This window comes from Lampris incognitus, chromosome 14 (assembly GCF_029633865.1).
Source record: "Lampris incognitus isolate fLamInc1 chromosome 14, fLamInc1.hap2, whole genome shotgun sequence".
Lineage (NCBI taxonomy): Eukaryota > Metazoa > Chordata > Actinopteri > Lampriformes > Lampridae > Lampris > Lampris incognitus.
The window spans coordinates 42,486,395-42,510,852 of record NC_079224.1 but is presented as its reverse complement, the minus strand read 5'-3'; the positions used below and the strand labels follow the sequence as shown (position 1 = coordinate 42,510,852).

Sequence of the window (24,458 nt, the reverse complement as noted above, 5' to 3'; positions counted from 1 at the left end):
GTTTGCTGGAATTTTTTAGGGTTATTTGTGGAATTTTTTCCCTCCCCTTTTCTCCCCAATTGTATCTAGCCAATTACCCCACTCTTCCCGAGCAGTCCCGGTTGCAGCTCCACATCCCTCTGCCGATCCAGGGAGGGCTGCAGACTACCACATGCCTCCTCCGACACATGTGGAGTCGCCAGCCGCTTCTTTTCACCTGACAGTGAGGAGTTTCACCAGGGGGAAATAGCGCGTGGGAGGATCACGCTATTTCCCCCCCAGTCCCCCAAAGAGGCCCCCCGACCGACCAGAGGCGCTAGTGCAGCGACCAGGACACATACCCACATCCGGCTTCTCACCCGCAGACACGGCCAAGTGTGTCTGTTGGGACACCCGACCAAGCTGGGGGTAACACGAGGATTCGAACTGGCGAGCCCCATGTTCTTAGGCAAGGGAATAGACCGCTACACTACCCGGACGACCCCGGTTTGTTGGAATTTATGATCATGAATGTGCTTAATATACCATATGCCATTAATACCATTAGATCTCAAAACATACTGTCAACAACTATCCGGTTTACCTGCCCTCCACTCAGGACTTACACACCTCCAGTCAGGAAACATCACTGCAGACCCATCACACCCTGGTCACAACCTGTTCCAACTCCTCCCCTCTGGCAGGCACTACAGAGCACTGTGTCCCAAAACAACCAGATACAAAAACAGTTTCTTTCCACGGGCTGTCGTTCAAATGAACACTTAACACTGTCAGTACATAATGTACTGTACATTGTACGTATACTGGTGTACACCGTCATGTCCACCTACCTCAGGCATGTATGTAAGTAACCTGCTAACATCTGTTTCAGCATCTCACCACTGCACTTTCTCACCTATTTCACCTGTATAAGTCAGTCCTTGTGTATCTATCTGAAGATTGTTGTGTTGTAGTGTTGTTATTCTATATTAAGTACACTGAGAGAGCCACGAGACCATGTGGTGCAAACCTACATGGCCAACAAACATGATTCAGATTCTGAAAAATAACATTATGCCCATAAATAATCGTATGTGTGGTAGCGGGGTGTGTTCGGCTGGCAGCGGAGAGAGGGAGCAGACGAAATAGGGAGGCTGATTAGCCATCAGCCTCAGGTGTGCTGAACCAACACACTGTAATCATGTACCGCAGTGATGCCGGGTGCTGGACTGACACTGATGAGGACACAGTGGAACACAGAACGGGAGGGCAACAGAAAGACGGCCATGCGGCGCTCCGAGAAAAGAGCGAGACAGCGCCTCCAGCACACCGAGAGCCACTAGACCAGAGTCAGCTTCCGTGTATGTGCAAACATACATGGCCAACTAAAGATGATTCTGATTCTGATATACACACCGATCAGCCAAACCATTAAAACCACTGACAGGTAAGTGGATAACATTGATTACCTCGTTACAATGGCACGTGTCAAGGGGTCGGAGATAGTAGGCAGCAAGTGACCAGTCAGTTCTTGAAGTTGATGTGTTGGAGGCAGGAAAAATGGGCAAGTTGTAAGAATCTGAGCGACTTTGACAAGGGCCAATTTGTGATGGTTAGATGACTGGTCAGAGCATCTCCAAAACAACAGGTCTTACGGGGTGTTCCCGGTACGCAGTGGTCAGTACCTACCAAATGTGGCCCAAAGGAGGACAACTGGTGAGCCAGCAACAGGGTCATGGACGCCCACGGCTCATCGATGTGTGTGGGGAGTGAAGGCTAGTCTGTCTGGTCCGATCCCACAGAAGAGCTACTGTAGCTCAAACTGCTGAAAAAGTTAATGCTGGCTATGATAGACAGGTGTCAGAACACAGTGCATCACAGCTTGCTGTGTATAGGGCTGTGCAGCTGCAGACTGGTCAGCGCCCATGCTGACCCCACTGCCTACAATGGGCACATGAGCGTCAGAACTGGACCATGGAGCAGTGGAAGAAGGTGGCCTGGTCTGATGAATCACGTTTTCCTTTACACCATGTGGACGGCTGGGTGTGTGTGCGTTGTTTACCTGGGGAAGTGATGGCACCAGGATGCACTGTGGGAAGAAGGCAAGCCGGCGGAGGCAGTGTGATGCTCTGGGCAGTGTTCTGCTGGGAAACCTTGGGTCCTGGCATTCATGTGGGTGTTACTTTGACCCGTACCACCTACCTAGACATTGCTGCAGACCAGCTACACCCCTTCATGGTAACAGTATTCCCTGATGGCAGAGGCCTCAGGTGGTTTAATGTTTTGGCTGATCAGTGTATGTGTGTTTGTATATATATATGTGTATATATATATATATATTTTATTTTTTGGTGGCTAGCCGGCGTGGAAGAATGGAGAGATAGCGATCTCTAATTGCTACTCTCGTGTCCCATAAACCCCACGACCCTGAGAGTGCTATTTAATTGTAACACCCCGTCAGAACCGAACGGACCTGACGGGTAGGAGAGACAAGAGGAAAGGATGCATTTTAGAATGGCAGCTCCTGTGTCCCATACACCGCACGATCCCAGGAGTGCACCTTTATTCTGCCCCTCCCCAATGGCTGCCAAACAATGGCTTCCAGAAACAAGGTCATCATTGAAAACACCAGTCTGAGTCACAGTCCTACGGTAAGTCAGCAAAACGGTTGTCGACCCAGTCCAGGTCGAACCCCCAAACAAACAACAATAATCGCAACATGAACACATCATCCAAACTCATAAATTACAACAATTCAACCCGAACATTAACAGTCTCGTGAGCCCCCGCACTCCCTTTCATTGGGATGATAAGGTATTATGTTGAATACAAACTTAAAGGAGAGGCCGGGGCAAAATTTGAAGCAAATTTATTTTAATATATTAATCATCAGTTAATCAACTGTAAGCCTGAATACAACTCAAGAAATCTTGATCTCAACGATGTAGCGAATTCAGGAGCAGCCGGGAATCCGTCGAAGTCGGGAATTGAACCCAGACAGCCCGGACCACAGGCGACTACACTAACCAGTCAACTAAAGGGTCCGACCCGTTAGCCAAGGGCTAGCAAGTCTAGTCATTCATGGTCGTTACACTACCCCCTCCTTCGGGAAGCGCATCCCCGTGCGTCAGCATACCAGCTCCCTCACGCCTCTGGGTTCACGCGCTTCCGATGGCCTCGCGGCCTCACCCTCCCACTTCTGACACCAATGCAGCGAATTCAGGGGGCAGCCGGGAATCCGTCGCAGCCGGGAATCGAACCCGGGTAGCCCATACCACAGGCGACCACGCTAACCAGTCAGTAGCACGGCCGCCTATGGTCCGGGCTATCCGAGTTCGATTCCCAGCTGAGAATTCTACTTTAATATTTAATATTTAATTTAACATTGAATTCTACTTTAATATTTGCTACTAAATGTGGTGAAGGCTCAAACGTAAAAGTAAATTTGAAGGGTTTTCTTTTTGTATGTGCTTCTGCTGGTTTGTCTTCCCTTTGTTGGTAGGTTTTCATTTTAAGGGTTGGCTTACTCCTTGTACATATCACCACATAATATTTACTGTTGTTTAATTAGCCTAGCAGTAGCTAGTAGCTGACAGGCAGCAAGTGACAGTGTGTGTGTGTGTGTGTGTGTGTGTGTGTGTGTGTGTGGTTGACACAGACAGCAGAGGCCGGAAGCTGCAGCATGAGCTGCCTGCAGCAGCATGCCCACCACAACGTGGTAGAGACTCTCAGCCTAGCTTTTTATTAAATGGCTGTATGGCCATTTTGGTACAAACATTTATCCACCATGGGGTGGGATAAGCTTCCAAGATTTACTCGCCAAATGGAAAATCTACCCGCATTTGGCCCTCGTCAAGTGTTAATTTCAGACCTGCCTCCAGTGGCATCAGACCATCCATGGTCAACAGGTGCACCAGAACGCCAGCCAATGCGCACCCATCCCTATGATGCACTCATGAGAGACTGGCTATATCGAGTGAGTCTCGACACTCAAACCGGAGCAAAAACCCTTGGTTGTTAGTGGCAAAAAGCCGTAGCGAACTGATCTTACAGGTGGCTCATCACAATCTCATGGCAGGTCACCTCGGATATCATAAAATCACTCGACTGAACACTGGCTTGATTCTACTGGCTAGGGATCATGGCAACGTGCGTCGGTGGTGTGCGTCTTGCCCCAAATGTCAATCTGTAAACCTACTGGCCACCCCAAAAGTGCCATTGCACCCATTACCATTAGTTGAGGTCCCATTCGAAGGTATTGGCATGGACCTCGCCGGGCTATTATACCAGCGCACACAGGGGTACTTTGCGTTTAACGCTTTGTGTTTGTCATAGTGGATTATGCAATGTGCTATCCTGAAGCTGTGTCACTGCACAACATCTCAGCTAAAAAGTGTTTTTGCGGGCACCGTTTCATTTAACCTCCCATATCGGAATCCCGAAAGAGATTCCGACGGACTAGGACACATCATTTATCTCGCGAACACTACACGAACTGTATGAATTACTGGGCGTGAAATCGATCCGCACGAGCGTGTATCACCCCCAGACAGACGGACTTGTGGAGAGATTTAACACAAAAAAAAAAAGATTTGTAAGTTGGTGCACGAAGATAGTCGTGACTGGGATAAATGGTTGGATCCTCTGTTATTTGCAGTGTGGGAGGTGCAACAGGCCTCCATGCAGTTTTCCCCCTTAGAATTGCTGTTAAGCAGAATTTTGTTGGACCTAATTAAAGAAAGCTGGGAGGGCGGTCCAGACATTTGTAAATACGGAGTACGATGTATCCTGGACTTGAGAGCAGAACTCCACACACTAGGGCAGTTATCATGAACAAATGTTCTCCGGGCCCAGGAATGGCAGCAGCACCTGTATAACAGAGGAGGAGCACGACTACATCAATTAGCACCGGGAGATCAAGTGCTCCTATTACTTCCATCCTCCAGCCCCAAACTCCTCGCCAAGTGGCAAGGAGCCTTAGTGGTCACATGGTGGGTGGGTGGGTGGGGGATGTCGACTATGAGGTTGTGCGTAACGACAGGAGAGGGGCAGCACATACTTACCACTTCAACCTCCAGAAACTACGGGGAGGGGTGATCCCGGTTTTCCAGGCCATGGTGGTATCAGAGAGAGATGGGTTAGGGCCAGAGGTACAAAAATAAAGCAGCAACAGCGGTTTGCTGATGTGTTCTCCCCCCCTGCCAGGATGCACAAGCCTCATGCAATGTCGCACAGAGACATCGCCAGGCTTAACAGCGCACTCACGTCTGTACCAGCTGCCCGAACACAAAAAGAAAACTGTTCAGGCAGAAATAAAGGCCATGCTGGAGATGGGGGTAATAGAGTTCAGGATCAAGTTCAACTTTATTACCATATGTATTGGAATACAATGAAATTCTTATGTGCTGGCTCACTGCCTTAACACAAAGGATACAAAGACAAAGGACACAAGGACACAAACCCCCCCCCCAAAAAAAACTACACTACAGATCCATATGGACTATGTACACAGAATTCACACATTATATAAACAACAATACCCGATAACACAAGAATGTAAGGTGCATCAGCTGCTCAGCAACCTGACCGCCTGTGGAAACTATTACCGAGACGGGTGTTGTGTGATTTGATGCTCTGGAAGCAGCGAGAACAGAACATGAGCCGGGTGGCTGGTGTCCTTCGTGATGTTTTGGGTCTCCCTTTTCCAGCGAGTGGTGTAAATATTGTGAAGTTGTGGTAGTTCCGTGCCAAGGATTTTTGCTGCTGTCTTTACAGTCCTCTGCAGCAGTCTGCAGTCCTGAGCAGTCAGGCAACCAAACCACACTGTGATACCGCCTGTAAGGACACTCCCCCTGGTAGTGCAGCAAAAGCTTGTTCGGGTTCTTAACCGGACGTGACGCGAACGAGCTAACAAACGAACGTCAGGTTGTTTCAGTTTTTCCCAGCGAAGACGTCCTAACCTGCTCCGTGCACCCGGGGAACAGGCGAGCCTGGCTCCGGCGACGTTTCGCACGCTCGCTCCACCACCTCCAATCCACTTTCACTGGCCAAAATCGACACCGACTTACATGACGTTTCCGTTTCCTCTCTAGTCAGCAGTAACACCAGCCATTAATTAATTAAAGGAAATTAAGGAAATTAAATGGCTGAGGAAATGATTAAAACTTGAGAAAATTACATTATTTATGAATAATTAACTTAGACACTTGCTCATTTGCATAGAGAGTAAACACAAGTGGCGCTAAAAAAAAAAACTCATCCCCTCTTTGAGCTGAGTGGTATGGCTGCACTAGTTTTCGCCAGCGTTCGCTCGCTCGCTGTATGTTAGGAAGAGGTGTAGCAGTGCCCTCCTCTCAACCAGAGTCCCTCCAGTGGCAACAGCCCTGCCATGGTATAATTTACTATTTCCTCTAACGCTGATCTCACCTGTGTATACATAGCTTTACCATACCCTTTTTTACAAGTAGTCTTGCAGCCACATGCTGCACATCTGATCATAGCGGCAAGCTGGGACAAACCCCAGAGGTAACTAACTTTCTACGGAATACCAAGATGGCGTCAAGGTGGCTTCAACCCTAGCGGGCACTCAGGGTGATCTGTCATTACGTTATCAATCGAGAGTTTGTTTAGATCAGTGTTTACAATATGGCAATCCTACGGCTTTTACACACGCCATTGTTGTTTGGTAATGTTCGTTACTAGGTCACGAGTCGGAAAATTGCCAGTGCTGCTTTGACAGGTCATCCCCTCACAGATGAGCCCAAAATATAAAACTGAGGGAGGGTTTTCGGGTTAGCCGACATGTCTGAATGAGGTTTTGTGTCCAATTGGAATAAAGTAATGGAGACATGACGTGTTTTAAAAAAGAAAGAAGAAGAAAAAAAAAGCTAGTGGAGTAAAACCAGCATTTTAACCATTTAAAGTGCAGAATCACTCAATGTTATTTTGCACATGTGAAAAATATTTTGATCTTTTAAAGAACTCGAATCCTGAAAATGCGCCAAATCCTCACTGTCACCATTCTCGTTCACCCACTGAAAAAGGTCATGGGTAGAGCGCATGCTCTTTTAAAAAGAGAAAAACAGAAAAGCTGAATTTTACAAAACGCGCAAAATCGTCCTGCACAAAACGCACGGCAATTAAGTGATGTTAGTTAGTTAGCTAGTTAGTTAGTTAGCTAGCTAGCTAGCTAGTTAGTTAGTTATTTAGGTAGGTTTATTGTCCCTCGGGTGAAAATTCTTTTCCACAGCACTGTACATCACAGGGAGAATCAACATTACACTTTACACAAATGATCACACAACAATGACATACAATAATAATACATGAAATACAACACAACAGCCATAGGCAGCGGGTGACGCTGAGGATGGAAAGGCTAATATTGACCAACTATCACCCTTTTCTTTGCTGGTCACAACATCGGCTCGGCAAAGCTAACTGAGTTACAGTTAGCATTTACACATTAAACCAATGAAATACCAAATCATTGATTTGACAGATACATCAGCCAATAACCTGCAAAATAATATTGGCGTTGAAACCAAGTGCGATCGTAAATACACACTTTCAGAGTGCCCGCACACACCGCTAGCCAATGAAAACGTTGACTTCTTTCTCAGTAGCCAATAAGACGCAGCGTAACAAAGTGGGCTCCAGCACTCTGAGAGTGAATGTATGAGCCCACATGACATTTATTCAATACCATCAAACAGAAGACAAATAGGTGACCGTCCAGATGTTGCGCCGGATGCCGGGCAGAGAGCTCAAAAGCCAGACATATGGCCGTGTACGGTGCAGTTAGGGAAGGCTTGGCCTTCTTTAGCCTACATTACCCACCGCCCCCGATAACAGCACACAACAGCGGCAGGCAAAACAACATGAAAACAAGACATGTAGTTCCCTCAACGAGTCACCCTATTTAGGGTTGCTACGGCTGCGGGTGCCATGCTTTTGCCAAAGCGAGCCCTTCTGCACCTCAGAGACCTGTACCTGATGGCCCTACAACTGAGCTCTGAGAGGTGGGTGTGGAGGGACCGATTATCTTGGTAGCAGTGTTGGTTATGCATGTGAGTTTGACCCAGTTTGGGGCAGAGACCATGTTAAAGAAATAGGTGGAGCAGTGGAGCAGGATGGGTTGGGCAGTACTTTGGTACAGCAATAGGAGATGGGGGGGGGCATAAAATCCTCTGAGTTTATGGATGAGTGATAGACTTTGAAGGCTCTTTTTCTGAATGTCCTTCGTAATGCTGGTCGAAGCTGAGTTTATTGTCCAGCGTCAGTCCAAGATATTTAAAGCTGTCAACTATCTCAACCGTGCCGTAACTGATGAGGATGGGGTGCTGGAGTGATGGGGTAATGTTAGAAGACATAAGTGTTCTGGAGTGGTAAGTGACGTCTGATAAATGACTTCTTCGGTTGAGACTGAAGAAGTCACTTAGATGAGTGATGAAACATCTCTCCCAATAAACAGTGTCCGGATGAACTGATTCAGCTTTCTGGGATCATCCATCCATCCATTATCCAAACTGCTTATCCTGCTCTCAGGGTGGAGGGGATGCTGGAACCTATCCCAGCAGTCATTGGGCAGCAGGCGGGGAGACACACTGGACAGGCCGCCAGGCCATCACAGGGCAGACACACACACACACACACACACACACACACACACACACACACACACACACACACACACACACACACACACCCACCTAGGGACAATTTAACATGGCCAATTCACCTGACCTACATGTGTTTAGACTGTGGGAGGAAACCGGAGCACCTGGAGGAAACCAGATAATGTAACTGTATATGTAAAGTCTATCTGTGGTGTTGCTGCTTGTACTGTCAGATAAAACAAAATATAACTGACAGTGTTGATGGATGCAGAAAATGACTGCTAACATGAGCTACAGATACTCTTGTCAACCTCGGCCACACACACACACACACACACAAATTCGCTCTCATAGCCCCAGGGCAGATGTTCTTCTCTGAGATTCGTCTTCAATCTGCCTCGTCCACCATCCTCCCCTCTGCTATCTGCCTTTCGCTTCCCTGTTTTGCACCGTTCCTGTTAGAAGGCGAGAGACGGAGCGCTCTGCGGTGGAAACAATGCTCCGTAATGCATCATTCAGCCACCAGGATGAATAGGGGGAATCTGTGCCTGTTAGCTGTGGCCTTGAGATAAAGTATTAGCAAATGAAAGTGCCTGCTAGCCATGTGGCAGCCCCGAAGTCCATTATTGCCATTGCTCATGCTAATTTGACTGAGAACGCTCAGTCGTGGTGCGCCACCCCCCCCCCCCCCGGAAGGGAGGTATCGATGTTGGTGATGGTGTATTGGATGGGGGGGGGGTAAAGGATAGAGAATAATATCATGGCTCGCTGCAATAACAATTCATCTGCAAGACACCTGTCTCAGCGTATAATGTCCGGGTTAGGCCCACTGTGGGACGTTTACATCACAGTGACATGGTGCTGCAGGGGGAAGGGGGGGACGAGAGAGAAATACTTGGGTGAATAGAAAGATACAGGCGAGGGAATACGGGAAGACATGAGATAGACAGAGGGAGGGAGGGAGAGGGGGTGAGATGGGTTTGAAGGGTGGCGAGGAGGAGAAATGATGGAAGGGGAGCGGGAAGCAAAAGAGAGGGGAAGAATAAAGGGATGTCTCTCTGGGGAAAGACTAGGGAGAGGAAAGTACTTAACAACCCCGCTGTCTCTGTGTTCCCACACAGCCGTTTAATGTGGAGCCGGAAGGACGGCCTGCGCCTTTCTGCGGTGAAACAAAAAAGCAGGATGGATGGTGCTGTCCGTTACACACAAGTCACTGCCGGATAGCCTGTTCAGGAGCAAAGGAGGCAGGACGAGCAAAGGGAGAAAGTAGACTTGGATAGAGAGAGCAGGAACTGAGGCATGTGGTTGGATGAGAGAGACAGACACAGAGAGAGAGAGAGAGACAGCGAGACAGAGAGAGAGAGAGAGAGAGAGAGAGAGAGAGATGGATGGACGGAAATGGAAATAAAGAAATGCTATGATGGATACACAGACAGAGAGAGATTGGAGAAAATACCCGGACACAGATTCAGAGCGACGAAAAATTAGAAAAAACACAAAGAAACGTTGGCAAAGAAAGAAAATAAGTGAGCGTGTGCAAAAGAGAGAGAGAGAGAGAGAACCGCAGGCCGTAAACAAGCCCAGAGGAAGATAAATGCGGGCAGGGCTGCCCCTTCTATGGGCATTTTTCACAGTCTCCTCGGTAGCTATTGTATACTTTTTATTCATTAGACAGCGTGGCAATAAAAAGCCAGGCAGAGAAATACAGCCCGACACTGATACAGCACAATTCTGCCTTTTCTCCCTGGTAGTATTTTACCAGGTTGACCTTCTCAAGTCAACAAGCCAAATGTTAATCATGGAGGGAGAACAATCAAAAATCCATTTAGTCTTCTCTCCGTGCGCTTGTTGCTGTGCCACTGAACCTTTACTGCCTCGCGTTTTGGATGTGGTTGCTCGGATGAGGAATTCTTACTGTATAATAAATGGCTGCTTAGCATAAGAAAGGCTGAATGCTCGAAACCCATCATTCAGCCAAAGCCTCGCTGTTTAGCACGACGGCACAAAAGTAAATTGCTGCAGCCGCGACAAACTCGAACAACCCCGCATACAAACCGCACCGAACATCAGGTCTGCAAAAGAAAAGACTCTGAAAATGTTACTCTTCTGCAAACACCTCAACCAAATCGGTGTCATCGTTACTAATTCATAAAGAAGCGCTGGGAAACATACCCATTACTTGTGCATGTTTTGCATCACCTGCACACCTCCGAAGGGGGGAAAAGTAGGCAAAACACGGCGGGTTTGTAGCTGGCTCAAAACACATTCCTGTAGTAAAGACAGAATTTCGGCATCAGTAGCTGAAAGAAAAGAAGTCGTTATATAAGAAACTAAGGGCGAGCGAGAGGAACAACTAGAAATGTGGAGTTCGCGGTGTGCAAGTGATTACCAAAAAAAAATTTTTTTTTTAAATTAGATAAAACGTTTCTCTTATTTTCTCATGGTAAATAATTGGACAGTATTTTCTATAGCGCAATTCTAGCTGCAACACTGAATGAATGCTTCACACACACACACACACACACACATACACACGGCGATGGCGGTACCAACCATGCATGGTAGCAACAGCTAGGGGTTAGGTGTCTTGCTCAAGGGCAGCTCAATGTTTCTGCAACGAGGACGCGACGATCGAACCTGCAACCCTCCAGTTCCCAGTCAACCTGCCCGGGCAGGAGTAGGTCAGGTCTTGACGTTCATTATTTCAGATCATTTAGAGGTGAATCTGCATCTCCACAGACGCGTTGTACTGTCGGTTACACACACGGCTGATCGGAGCAGCTGCGTGGTGGAGACTCTGCGTAACAAAGTTAACGCACACACATGATTGACGGGCCATGCAAAAAGAGCCGGACAGTCACACGGTGTTGTTTACGGTTCAGCTGACGGGGAAATTTACTACGCGTTTCCTTTTCGGTGATTTTTAGCCTTCAGGAGCTGTGCAGCTGAATATCAACGTATACTGCCAGAACACCACGAGTAGCGTAAGAAGCAACACATGAAGAAGAAGGGCTACCTCTTCAGCCATTGTCAATTTGCTGTGTGAAATGCTCAGCTGGCGTCTTCACAAACACACACTCGTCTCCCCTCTGCTCTCCTACACCATCAATCATTTCAGTCCTTTGCTTTTTCAAAGTCCCACATACATAGAAGCTATATATAGATATATACAGAGAGAAAGACAGACAGAGAGAGAGAGAAAGACAGACAGAGAGAGAGAGAGAGAGAGAGAGAGAGAGAGAGAGAGAGAGAGCTACTTCAATCGTTCCTTCACGTTTTCTTTAATTGTAAGAACAGAGCTTTAATGTAAACGCACACTATCCCCCCCCCCCTTTTTTTGCTCCCAACTGTATCCGGCCAATTACCCCACTCTTCCGAGCCGTCCCGGTCGCTGCTCCACCCCCTCTGCCAATCCGGGGAGGGCTGCAGACTACCACATGCCTCCTCCGATACATGTGGAGTCACCAGCCGCTTCTTTTCACCTGACAGTGAGGAGTTTCACCAGGGGGACGTAGTGCGTGGGAGCATTATGCTATTCCCCCCAGTTCCCCCTGCGAATATTTTTTTCCTAGGATGAATCCGGAAAGTTCCTGCCCTCAGGCGCTAGGATTGGCCAGATCTGCCTGTCAGTCAAGGCCGATGCCAACGCGCAACAACCCTAACCCTACCCCTAGCCACATTTGCTAGCTAACTGTTAGCCATTAGCCACATTTGCAACCAAGCTAACTGTGCCAACTTAACTGTGTGTGTACAATAAGCCAATATTTTTTTCCTAGGATGAATTCAGAAAGTTGACTGACAGGCAGATCTGTCCAATCCTAGCGCCTGAGGGCGGGAACTTTCCGGCTTCATCCTAGGAAAAAATTATTGGCGTTCTCCCTCCTCCAAAGACAGGCGCCCCGACCAACCAGAGGAGGTGCTAGTGCAGTGACAAGGACGCGTTATTATGGATCCCACTGCTTTTCTTGACACTCTGTCTCTGATTGGCCAGTACTCGTTGCCTCCGTTGGTTGGGTGGGTTAAGGTTAGCTAATCAGAGGCAGAGTAGGGGCGGGTCTTCCTAGAATCCTACCGCCTGGATGCTACGCAGGGCATGTCTTGCCAAGAAAAGCAGTGGGATCCATAATAACGCAACCAGGACACATACCCACATCCGGCTTCCCACCCACAGACATGGCCAATTGTGTCTGTAGGGATGCCTGACCAAGCAGGAGGAACATGGGAACTTGAACTGGCGATCCCCGTGTTGGTAGGCAACGGAATAGACCGCCACCCAGACGCCCACACATTATTCCTTATAATCGTCACAATCAGCACACAGATGTTTGCAGGTCATGCACACTCACACATCCACCACAGACGACACGAAGACACATCTGCCGTGGCCTTGGGTTCGACTGCTGCACCTCCATTTAATTAGCTTAATCTCACTCACATATGGATGCAATTACTATGCCACCAATTACTCTTCCAGCTGCTAATTCAGTTCCCATCCTTTTCCTCGTCGTGTCGCGGATCAACACAAGGCTCTCGATAGTCACGTCACAGGCAACTTCCACGGCACGCTCGCCCGAGCTGAGTTCAGTGTCTGTGGGACGCCAAGGAGAGTTTAGAGGAAATTCAAGATGCTCCTTCACACCGGGTGACGGAGAGCATCTGCCATAACCCAAACGAACCCCTCCTGTTCTCCCGTGGAGGGCGCTACCTTAAATGCAGGGACACGCATGGCTGACTGGACAATGCTTCTTATTTTTACACGTATTTGCAGGAGACAAAGGTTGACAAGTTAACCTGGTGTACTCCGTCAGCATTTGGCGATAATGAAGTGGACTGTCACTGTGGGGCTGAGAACGTGTCACCGCTCATCTGAACAGCTTGAAGAGTGTTTTGTGTTTCACTATGATGTCTCATGACCAAGAGGAATCCTCACTCTCAATCAATCTAACATGATTTGGTAGATCACTTGGTCCGCTGTTGACTTACAGTTTTAATATACAGAATATATAGATATAAAATATATATATTTTTTAGTTTATTTATTTGTTTATATATAATATATAATATATTATATAAGATATTGATGGATTGCTCCCTCCGGGTTGGGGATGAGTTGTTGCCTCAAGTGAAGGGGTGCAAGTATCTCGGGGTCTTGTTCACGAGTGAGGGTAGGATGGAGCTGGAGATAGACAGGCGGATTGGTGCAGCACCAGCAGTAATGAGGACGTTGTACCGGACCGTTGTGGTGAAGAGGGAGCTGAGCCGGAAGGCAAAGCTCTCAATTTACCAGTCACTCTTCGCTCCAACCCTCACCTATGGTCATGAGTTTTGGGTAGTGACTGAAAGGGTGAGATCGCAGATACAAGCAGCTGAAATCAGTTCCCTCCGTAGGGTGTCTGGGCTCAGCCTTCGAGATAGGGTGAGGAGCTCGGACATCTGGAGGGAGCTCAGAGTAGAGCTGCTGCACCTTCGCATTGAAAGGAGCCAGTTGAGGTGGTTCGGGCATCTGATTAGAAAGCCTCCTGGGCGCCTTTCTTTGGAGGTTTTCCGGTCACGGCCAACTGGGTGGAGACCCCGGGGTAGACCCAGAACTCACTGGAGGGACTACATGTCCAATCTGGCCTGGGAACACCTTGGGATCCCCCAGGAGGAGCTGGAGGGCGTTGCTGGAGAGAGGGACGTCTGGAGTGCCCTACTTAGCTTGCTGCCACCGCGACCCGACCCCGGAGAAGCGACTGATGATGAATGAATGAATTATATAAGATATATATGTTTTTTTTTTACTTGTAGTTTTGCCATGTTTTTTCAGGCTGGCTCAAGGCATCAGGCCACATTTTCTTTTCAGGACAACTCATCTTCCACTAATACATCAAAAACAGCCCTGGGGGTTGTCAGCCATTTTGAAGTTTACAGATCCGTGCAAGTCACCTCAGTTTGTCTTCCATTTCTACACATCAGTGCAATTACTCATAAATAACATTTACTGTTCACTTTCACTATACACGTTTTGTGATTACGTTGATTCACTTTTTTAAAAAAAGTGTATAAAAAAGGGTGTGAATGTGTGTGTGAAAGGGTGAAAGTGAGGCACACACTGTAAAGCGCTTTGAGTGGTCGGCACACTAGAAAAGTGCTACGCGAATGCAGTCCATTTATATATCAATAATACAGAATATATAGTTTTAATTCATAGAACGAGAACGGAGTTTATAATTTAAAACTTTGTGTTTGAGCAACACTTAAAACTATCAGCCCTTCTTGGTCGGGCGTCCCTACAGACACAATTGGCCGTGTCTGTGGGTGGGAAGCCGGATGTGGGTATGTGTCCTGGTCGCTGCACTAGCGCCTCCTCTGATCGGGAGGGGGGACTGGAGGGGAATAGTGTGATCCTCCCTACATCCCCCCTGGTGAAACGCCTCACTGTCAGGTGAAAAGAAGCGGCTGGTGACTCCACATGTATGGGAGGAGGCATGTGGTAGTCTGCAGCCCTCCCTGGATCGGCAGAGGGGGGTGGAGCAGAGACCGGGACGGCTCTGAAGAGTGGGGTAGTTGGCCGGGTACCACCAGGGAGAAAAGGGGGGGGGGGACTGTCGGCCATTCAATACACAAAAATAACTGAGCAACTTATGCATAACATGAATGTAATTGAACAATATAGATTTTTACACTTCTTAAAAAAAAATCTATTAAGTTTATGATGAAATTTCAGCGTGACTTATGGTCGGGTTTCCTGCCCCGGCTGGTTCAAGGCCTTCCAAGGTCAGCAGTCTCATCCGTATTACAGATAAAACGCTGCACCATTTGCTAAAAAAAAAGAAGATAGAATATGACTGTGGCAACTGAACAAACACCCCCACACACAGAATCCCACAAAAAAAAAAACAGGGTTTAAACAAAAAACAGGAAAAAAGGCTGAGTATCGTTTTTCCTCGGCTGTCAGCGCCGGGATTAATAGGAGCCATTTGCCTGTAATGAGCTGTTAAGAGTTAGCCGGTGAAAAAGCCTCTTGGTTTGCCTTTGAGGGTTTGGGAATACTTTGTCTAATTATGCCCCCCCCCACTCTCTCCCTCCCTCTCTCTCTCTCTCTCTCTCTCTCTCTCTGTCAAAATGGCTCTACCTGTATGACGGCTGTGCGATTTCGGCCTCTGCTTAGGAGACTTCATCACTTACAATGGCAGGGGCGATCATCCAGCTGGGTTTATAACGCCGCCGTACAGCCATGACGACACGTGTACCTGCACCGTTTACCCGGAGCCGTGAAAGTTGACTTCATCAGCAGCACGCCGCCACCGCGTTAATGGGACCCGTGATGGGTCTGTTTTGTCACGCCGTCTTAAGCTTATTTGCGGAGGGCATCTCGCCTGCAACATCTGTGCGGTAATAAAGGGGAAGTCATACGAACACGCAGCCCCTGGAGCTTTGATTCAGGAGCTACTCGTGGATGAGGTATTTATTTACAGCCTTGCAGACTGAACAGTGAAGCGGGGCCGGTGGTTTGGGAGCAGAGAACGCATTCGACTGCTGTAGCCGGGGCCAGGAATCCATTAATCTGTTTCCTGGAAAATCACTGAGAGGACTCATAAAGCACTCGGCTGCCGATTACTGTCGAGTGTCGGCTCTTCCTGTGGTGGCTGTCTGACAGTGCACACCGAGAGACATGACAGGTATCAGTGATTAATGGTGGGGCAACAGGGTCTATGTGACATACATATATACATATACTCTACTACTACTTTAGGCTGCTCCCGTTGGGCATCGCCACAGCAGATCATCCGTTTCCATACACACACACACACACACACACACACACACACATATAGATATAGATATATATCAATGCCATCCATTATCTAAGCTGCTTATCCCAACTGGGTCGCAGGAAGCTGGAGCCTATCCCAGCAGTCATTGGGCGACAGGCAGAGACATCCTGGACAGGCTGCCAGGCCATCACAGGGCCGACACACACACACACACACACTCACACACTCACACCTAGGGACAATTTAGTATGGCCGATTCACCTGACCTAACCCACGCAGATAGGGGGAGAACAGGCAAACTCTACACAGAGGACGACCCGGGACGACCCCCAAGGTCGGACTACCCTGGGATTCGAACCCACCACCTTCTTGCTGTGAGGCGAGCGCGCTAACCACTGCGCCACCGTGCCGCCCAGCAAGAAGCCATGCCACAGGGTAAAGGAGTTGACCTACTAAACGACTGTGAGGAGAACCAGGAGCTTGTGCAGACGTTACCCAACTGGGCAGCAGCTCGATGGAGCCGTCAAGTCACACAGGCCTTAATTGAGACGGATGTATTTCCAAGTTTTCAGGACTTTGCAGGCTTTCATTTTTTTTATTTAACCTTTATTTAACCAGGAGGATCCCGTTGAGATTACAAACCTCTTTTTCAAGGGAGACCCGGCCAAGATAGGCAGCACAGTTACAAAATCACACAGTTGCAAAATGACACATTTGAAAACACAAACAAAAGACAAAAAAATTTAGAAAAAAGTAAATTGCAAAAGAGTAAATTCCATTGACTTCATGTCAATGGAAGCTGAGCTTGCCTGCAACCCAGCCACCTCCCAACCACCTCCCTCTACTGCTCTTCGCGCATCGGGGCCCACCACAGAGAAACGCAACTCCTCCAGAGACAACAAGACGGCTAAGGCCGGCGTCCGCCACACTCAAACAGCTACAGAGAACGAGGATCCAAGATCCGCAAAGGGAAACGCTAAGTCAGCCATGCATATTCTGTCAAGACACTGAACCTCACATTCACAACGGTCCTGAATTTGTGACAGCGCTCTCAAGAGGCGACGACGGTGAAAGAGAAGAAACTTTGAGATGGCTGCATGAAGCCAGGCCACAGCACGAAACACCGCCGTCACAGACACTTCCTGTGAAACCAGTGAAGGACAGCATCCTACAGTATATACACACTGTATAAACCTGTAAAGGACAGCATCCTACAGTATATACACACTGTATAAACCAGTGAAGGACAGCATCCTACAGTATTTACACACTGTATAAACCTGTAAAGGACAGCATCCTACAGTATATACACACTGTATAAACCTGGAAAGGACAGCATCCTACAGTATATACACACTGTATAAACCTGTAAAGGACAGCATCCTACAGTATATACACACTGTATAAACCTGTAAAGGACAGCATCCTACAGTATATACACACTGTATAAACCAGTGAAGGACAGCATCCTACAGTATATACACACTGTATAAACCTGGAAAGGACAGCATCCTACAGTATATACACACTGTAAACCTGGAAAGGACAGCATCCTACAGTATATACACACTGTATAAACCTGGAAAGGACAGCATCCTACAGTATATACACACTGTATAAACCTGGAAAGGACAGCATCCTACAGTATATACACACTGTATAAACCTGGAAAGGACAGCATCCTACAGTATATACACACTGTATAAACCTGGAAAGGACAGCATCCTACAGTATATAGACACTGTATAAACCTGGAAAGGACAGCATCCTACAGTATATACACACTGTATAAACCTGTAAAGGACAGCATCCTACAGTATATACACACTGTATAAAGCTGTAAAGGACAGCATCCTACAGTATATACACACTGTAAACCTGGAAAGGACAGCATCCTACAGTATATACACACTGTAAACCTGTAAAGGACAGCATCCTACAGTATATACACACTGTATAAACCTGGAAAGGACAGCATCCTACAGTATATAGACACTGTATAAACCTGGAAAGGACAGCATCCTACAGTATATACACACTGTATAAACCTGTAAAGGACAGCATCCTACAGTATATACACACTGTATAAAGCTGTAAAGGACAGCATCCTACAGTATATACACACTGTAAACCTGGAAAGGACAGCATCCTACAGTATATACACACTGTATAAACCTGGAAAGGACAGCATCCTACAGTATATACACACTGTAAACCTGTAAAGGACAGCATCCTACAGTATATACACACTGTAAACCTGTAAAGGACAGCATCCTACAGTATATACACACTGTAAACCTGGAAAGGACAGCATCCTACAGTATATACACACTGTATAAACCTGGAAAGGGCAGCATCCTACAGTATATACACACTGTAAACCTGGAAAGGACAGCATCCTACAGTATATACACACTGTATAAAGCTGGAAAGGACAGCATCCTACAGTATATACACACTGTATAAACCTGTAAAGGGCAGCATCCTACAGTAAAAACACAGCTTGGTGTTGTCAAAACTCTCCGGCTGTTCTCAGTCAGTAATGTGGTAATCTCATTGTTTTATATCTAATTTTTCACTCTGCAGAACTTATGTATACATATATTAAATAAACATATAAAAATAAATAATGTTTGTGTGTGTGTGTGTGTGTGTGTGTATATATATATATATGTGTGTTTATATATACAAGTGTGATCCATCTCTGTCTGTTCCCTTCTGGGAACCTGAATAACAGAAACCAAGAGTCTTTCTTCGTCTGTTTCTGAGCTACAACCATCTGTAACCTCATAACCTTGACTGTGTAGGTGAAGGTCCCTCAAGGTGAAAGGTCATGAGGGAACACGGAAGCGTGATTGGGACTTCCTATCTGTTAATAACAGAAGTTAAGGTGGAATACGTGTTACTCTGAAAGGTGACTTTGACCTCCTAAACTTCAGCTGCGAAAGTTATTATGAAAGTCAAGCCGGATGCCAGACTTCATCCTCTAACTTCATCCTGACACACACACACACACACACACACACACACACAATCTGTAAATTCATAACGGATCAACCAAAGTAAAATGGACAGAGTTCGGACATGATGCGACCAGATCCTCAACAGAAACACATAAACATGGGTTTTGTTGTGCGCTTACAACCCTCCCGGCAGTGATTTGAGTAAAGGGAGAGAGATTACAATGGCAGATGGTACGAGGAATGTAATGTTAATTTGTGTGCTATAACTCTGCCTAGTGGGAGAACAGAGCTCTCATGTGTTTGTGTGTTAGTTTGTTTTATTGCCGGTGAAAGTGATGAATGAAACTGGGGTCTCTGGTGCTGCTGTGTGAAACGTCTTTCTTCTTGTGCCGCTCGGCTCTGACAGCAGCTGCACCATTATCTCAAGTTGAGAGAGAGAGAGAGAGAGAGAGAGAGAGAGAGAGAGAGAGAGAGAGAGAGAGAGAGAGAGAGAGAGTGTGTATGTTTGCATGCTAGTGTGTGTGTGTGCATGCTAGTATGTGTGTGTGTGTGTGTGTGTGTGTATACGTGTGTGTTGCATACTAGTGTGTGTGTGTGTGTATACGTGTGTGTTGCATACTAGTGTGTGTGTGCGTATTTGCACGCTAGTGTGTATGTGTGTGTGTGTGTGTGTATACGTGTGTGTGTGTGTTGCATACTAGTGTGTGTGTGCGTATTTGCATGCTAGTGTGTACGTGTGCGTGTGTGTGTGTGTACACAGTATCCCCCTACCGGCATAGGGGACCGGCGCATCCTTGTCCAGAGCTACCAGAGGCGGGTCCAGCAGAACGGTGTCCATGTTCTCAGTGATGACCCCGTGATACGACGTCTCGATCCACGGCTTGTGTTTGTTCACTATGGAGAGAAAGAGAGGAAAGAGTTGTTCACTATAGAGAGAAAGAGGGGGAAGCGTCGTTCACTATAAACAGAAAAGAGGGAAGAGGTGTTCACTATCGAGAGAAAGGGGGAAGCGTTGTTCACTATAAACAGAAAGAGGGGGAAGAGTTGTTCACTATAGAGAGAAAGAGGGAAGCGTTGTTCACTATAAACAGAAAGAGGGGGAAGAGTTGTTCACTATAAACAGAAAGAGGGGGAAGAGTTGTTCACTATAGAGAGAAAGAGGGAAGAGTTGTTCACTATAAACAGAAAGAGGGGGAAGAGTTGTTCACTATCGAGAGAAAGGGGGAAGCGTTGTTCACTATAAACAGAAAGAGGGGGAAGAGTTGTTCACTATAGAGAGAAAGAGGGAAGAGTTGTTCACTATAAACAGAAAGAGGGGGAAGAGTTGTTCACTATAGAGAGAAAGGGGGAAGCGTTGTTCACTATAAACAGAAAGAGGGGGAAGAGTTGTTCACTATAGAGAGAAAGAGGGAAGCGTTGTTCACTATAAACAGAAAGAGGGGGAAGAGTTGTTCACTATAAACAGAAAGAGGGGGAAGAGTTGTTCACTATAGAGAGAAAGGGGGAAGAGTTGTTCACTATAAACAGAAAGAGGGGGAAGAGTTGTTCACTATAAACAGAAAAGAGGGAAGAGTTGTTCACTATAGAGAGAAAGGGGAAAGAGTTGTTCACTATAGAGAGAAAGGGGGAAGTGTTGTTCACTATAGAGAGAAAGAGGGAAGAGTTGTTCACTATAAACAGAAAGAGGGGGAAGAGTTGTTCACTATAGAGAGAAAGGGGGAAGAGTTGTTCACTATAGAAAGAAAGAGGGAAGAGTTGTTCACTATAAACAGAAAAGAGGGAAGAGTTGTTCACTATAGAGAGAAAGAGGGAAGAGTTGTTCACTATAAACAGAAAGAGGGGGAAGAGTTGTTCACTATAGAGAGAAAGAGGAAAGAGTTGTTCACTATAGAGAGAAAGAGGGAAGAGTTCTTCACTATAAACAGCAACAGGGGGAAGAGTTGTTCACTATAGAGTGAAAGAGGGAAGAGTTGTTCACTATAGAGAGAAAGAGGGAAGAGTTGTTCACTATAAACAGAAAGAGGGGGAAGAGTTGTTCACTATAGAGAGAAAGAGGGAAGAGTTGTTCACTATAGAGAGAAAGGGGGAAGAGTTGTTCTATATACAGAGAAAGAGGGAAGAGTTGTTCACTATAGAGAGAAAGAGGGAAGAGTTGTTCACTATAAACAGAAAGAGGGGGAAGAGTTGTTCACTATAGAGAGAAATAGGGGAAAGTTGTTCACTATAGAGAGAAAGAGGGGGAAGAGTTGTTCACTATAGAGAGAAAGAGGGAAGAGTTGTTCACTATAGAGAGAAAGAGGGAAGAGTTGTTCACTATAGAGAGAAAGAGGGAAGAGTTGTTCACTATAGAGAGAAAGAGGGAAGAGTTGTTCACTATAAACAGAAAAGGGGGAAGAGTTGTTCACTATAAACAGAAAGAGGGGGAAGGGTTGTTCACTATAGAGTGAAAGAGGGAAGAGTTGTTCACTATAGAGAGAAAGAGGGAAGAGTTGTTCACTATAGAGAGAAAGAGGGAAGAGTTGTTCACTATAGAGAGAAAGAGGGAAGAGTTGTTCACTATAGAGAGAAAGAGGGAAGAGTTGTTCACTATAAACAGCAACAGGGGGAAGAGTTGTTCACTATAGAGTGAAAGAGGGAAGAGTTGTTCACTATAGAGAGAAAGAGGGAAGAGTTGTTCACTATAGAGAGAAAGAGGGAAGAGTTGTTCACTATAGAGAGAAAGAGGGAAGAGTTGTTCACTATAGAGAGAAAGAGGGAAGAGTTGTTCACTATAAACAGAAAAGGGGGAAGAGTTGTTCACTATAAACAGAAAGAGGGGGAAGGGTTGTTCACTATAGAGAGAAAGAGGGAAGAGTTGTTCACTATAAACAGAAAAGAGGGAAGAGTTGTTCACTATAAACAGAAAGAGGGGGAAGAGTTGTTCACTATAGAGAGAAAGAGGGAAGAGTTGTTCACTATAAACAGAAAGAGGGGGAAGAGTTGTTCACTATAAACAGAAAGAGGGGGAAGAGTTGTTCACTATAGAGAGAAATAGGGGAAAGTTGTTCACTATAGAGAGAAAGAGGGGGAAGAGTTGTTCACTATTGAGAGAAAGGGGGGGAAGAGTTGTTCACTATAGAGAGAAAGAGGGGAAAGTTGTTCACTATAAACAGAAAGACGGAAGAGTTGTTCACTATAGAGAGAAAGAGGGAAGAGTTGTTCACTATAAACAGAAAGAGGGGGAAGAGTTGTTCACTATAGAGAGAAAGAGGGGAAAGTTGTTCACTATAAACAGAAAGAGGGGGAAGAGTTCTTCACTATAGAGAGAAAGGGGGAGAATGGTTGTTCACTATAGAGAAAAAGAGAGGAAAGGGTTGTTCACCATAGAGAGAAAGAAGGACACACACACACACACACACACACACATACACACACACACACACACACCCCCACAGGGCAAAGCACCGCAGTGCTGTGTGAGTTGGGTTTGACACAGGAAGTCAGAGTATTCTGAGGGTCCACAATAGAAGAGGACAGAAAACAACACAACAATACACAGCCCAACGTGACACAGCTCAACGGCACACATAACAAAACAGAACATCTCACAACACAACAAAACAGAACCGAAGACAACAGAAGAGAACGCCACGCACACAACCCGACAGCACAACACAACACAACAGACGAGTGAAGACGTGGCAGTAGAAGAAGAGATGTGATTGAGAGAATTAGCTGTCGTATCGCTACACACACACAATCACACCGATGTGTTGACATGTGACCGACACAGCCGGCGCGTAGACACCGAGACAACACACTCAGACAGTCGTTTGACCTCCCTCCCAATCCGTCCACCTCCCGCCCCTCAGTCTCTCCCCTTTCTCACTCTCTCTTCCCGCTTCCTCGCCTCCATCCTCCAGACGGAACAGAGGAGTGAACCAGATTCCCCCCAAAGCCCGACTGGGATAAACCCACAAGATGACACCGAGATTAACACACGTCGCAGACACACACACGCACAAACACACACACAGTTCCTGGTGGTGCAAATTAATCTCCCTCCCTCCCTCCCTCCTTCCTTCTCTCTCTCTCTCTCTCTCTCTCTCTCTCTCTCTCTCTCTCTCTCTCTCTCTGTCTCTCTCCATCTCTGGCTCAGCCAGATCTTACAGATTTACCAGTGAGGACAAATGCGTGCACACACACACACACACACAGACACACACACACACAGACACACACACTGGGATGTCTTGTGTGAGAAGTGTCTCTGTCTGCGGGAGCGAGGGATGTTGGCTTAACCTTTCAATCCGCCGAGGAGGAAGTGTTTGTCTCGTTCCAATGAGCGGATGAAACGACCAGCTGGTACCATGTTTAAACAACCTCAGCAGGCCCCTTTCTTTCTTTCTTTCTTTCTCTCTTTCTTTTTGAAAGCTTCTTGTTGTTTTGGAGAAATATCCCTGACCCTGTCCGTCCTCCTCCAGTTTTCCTCCTCTTCCTCTCCTGGATTGAACGGATTGACGGATCACAGTGGAATCAGTCCCTGAGAAGAAATAAATGTTAAGTAACGTCGGAGACGGACCGTGTCTCTCGTCCCCTAAACAACCCATCAGCACACCTATAAAGGCTTCACTGGGCCGGGGTGTGGGGGACAAAACAGTCCAAGAGACTTTTTAATCAGAATCTGTTTTCTAAAACAACCTCTTTTTATGCTGTTTGTTGTTGTTTCATATTAAAAACATGTTTTAATGGTCATGGAAGATGTCGACTATGGAGTATTGTGTTTGTGATAGATTGTATAGGATATACATACAGCACCCCAGTGTATCATCCATCCATCCATCCATCATCCAAACCGCTTATCCGGCTCTCAGGGTCGCGGGGGTGCTGGAGCCTGTCCCAGCAGTCATTGGGCGGCAGGAGGGGAGACACCCTGGACAGGCCGCCAGGCCATCACAGCCCCCCCCCCCACACACACACATTCACACCTAGGGGCAGTTTACTATGGTCGATTCACTTGACCTGCATGTCTTTACACTGTGGGAGGAAACTGGAGCCCCCGGAGGAAACCCACACAGACACGGGGAGAACATGCAAACTCCACACAGAGGACGACCCGGGACGACCTCCAAGGTTGGACTACCCCGGGGCTCGAACCCAGAACCTTCTTGCTGTGAGGCGAC

The 24,458-nt window shown here is 46.9% G+C and overlaps 1 protein-coding gene across 1 annotated transcript in view; it reads right to left on the bottom strand.

Annotated features, from left to right (window-relative positions):
- The window catches only part of LOC130124471 (calsyntenin-2-like), a 235,324-nt gene that overhangs the window by 197,709 nt on the left and 13,157 nt on the right, over positions 1-24,458 (bottom strand). The window contains 1 exon segment of the mRNA XM_056293925.1: positions 20,068-20,190. Within this exon segment, the coding sequence (XP_056149900.1) occupies positions 20,068-20,190 (123 nt within the window).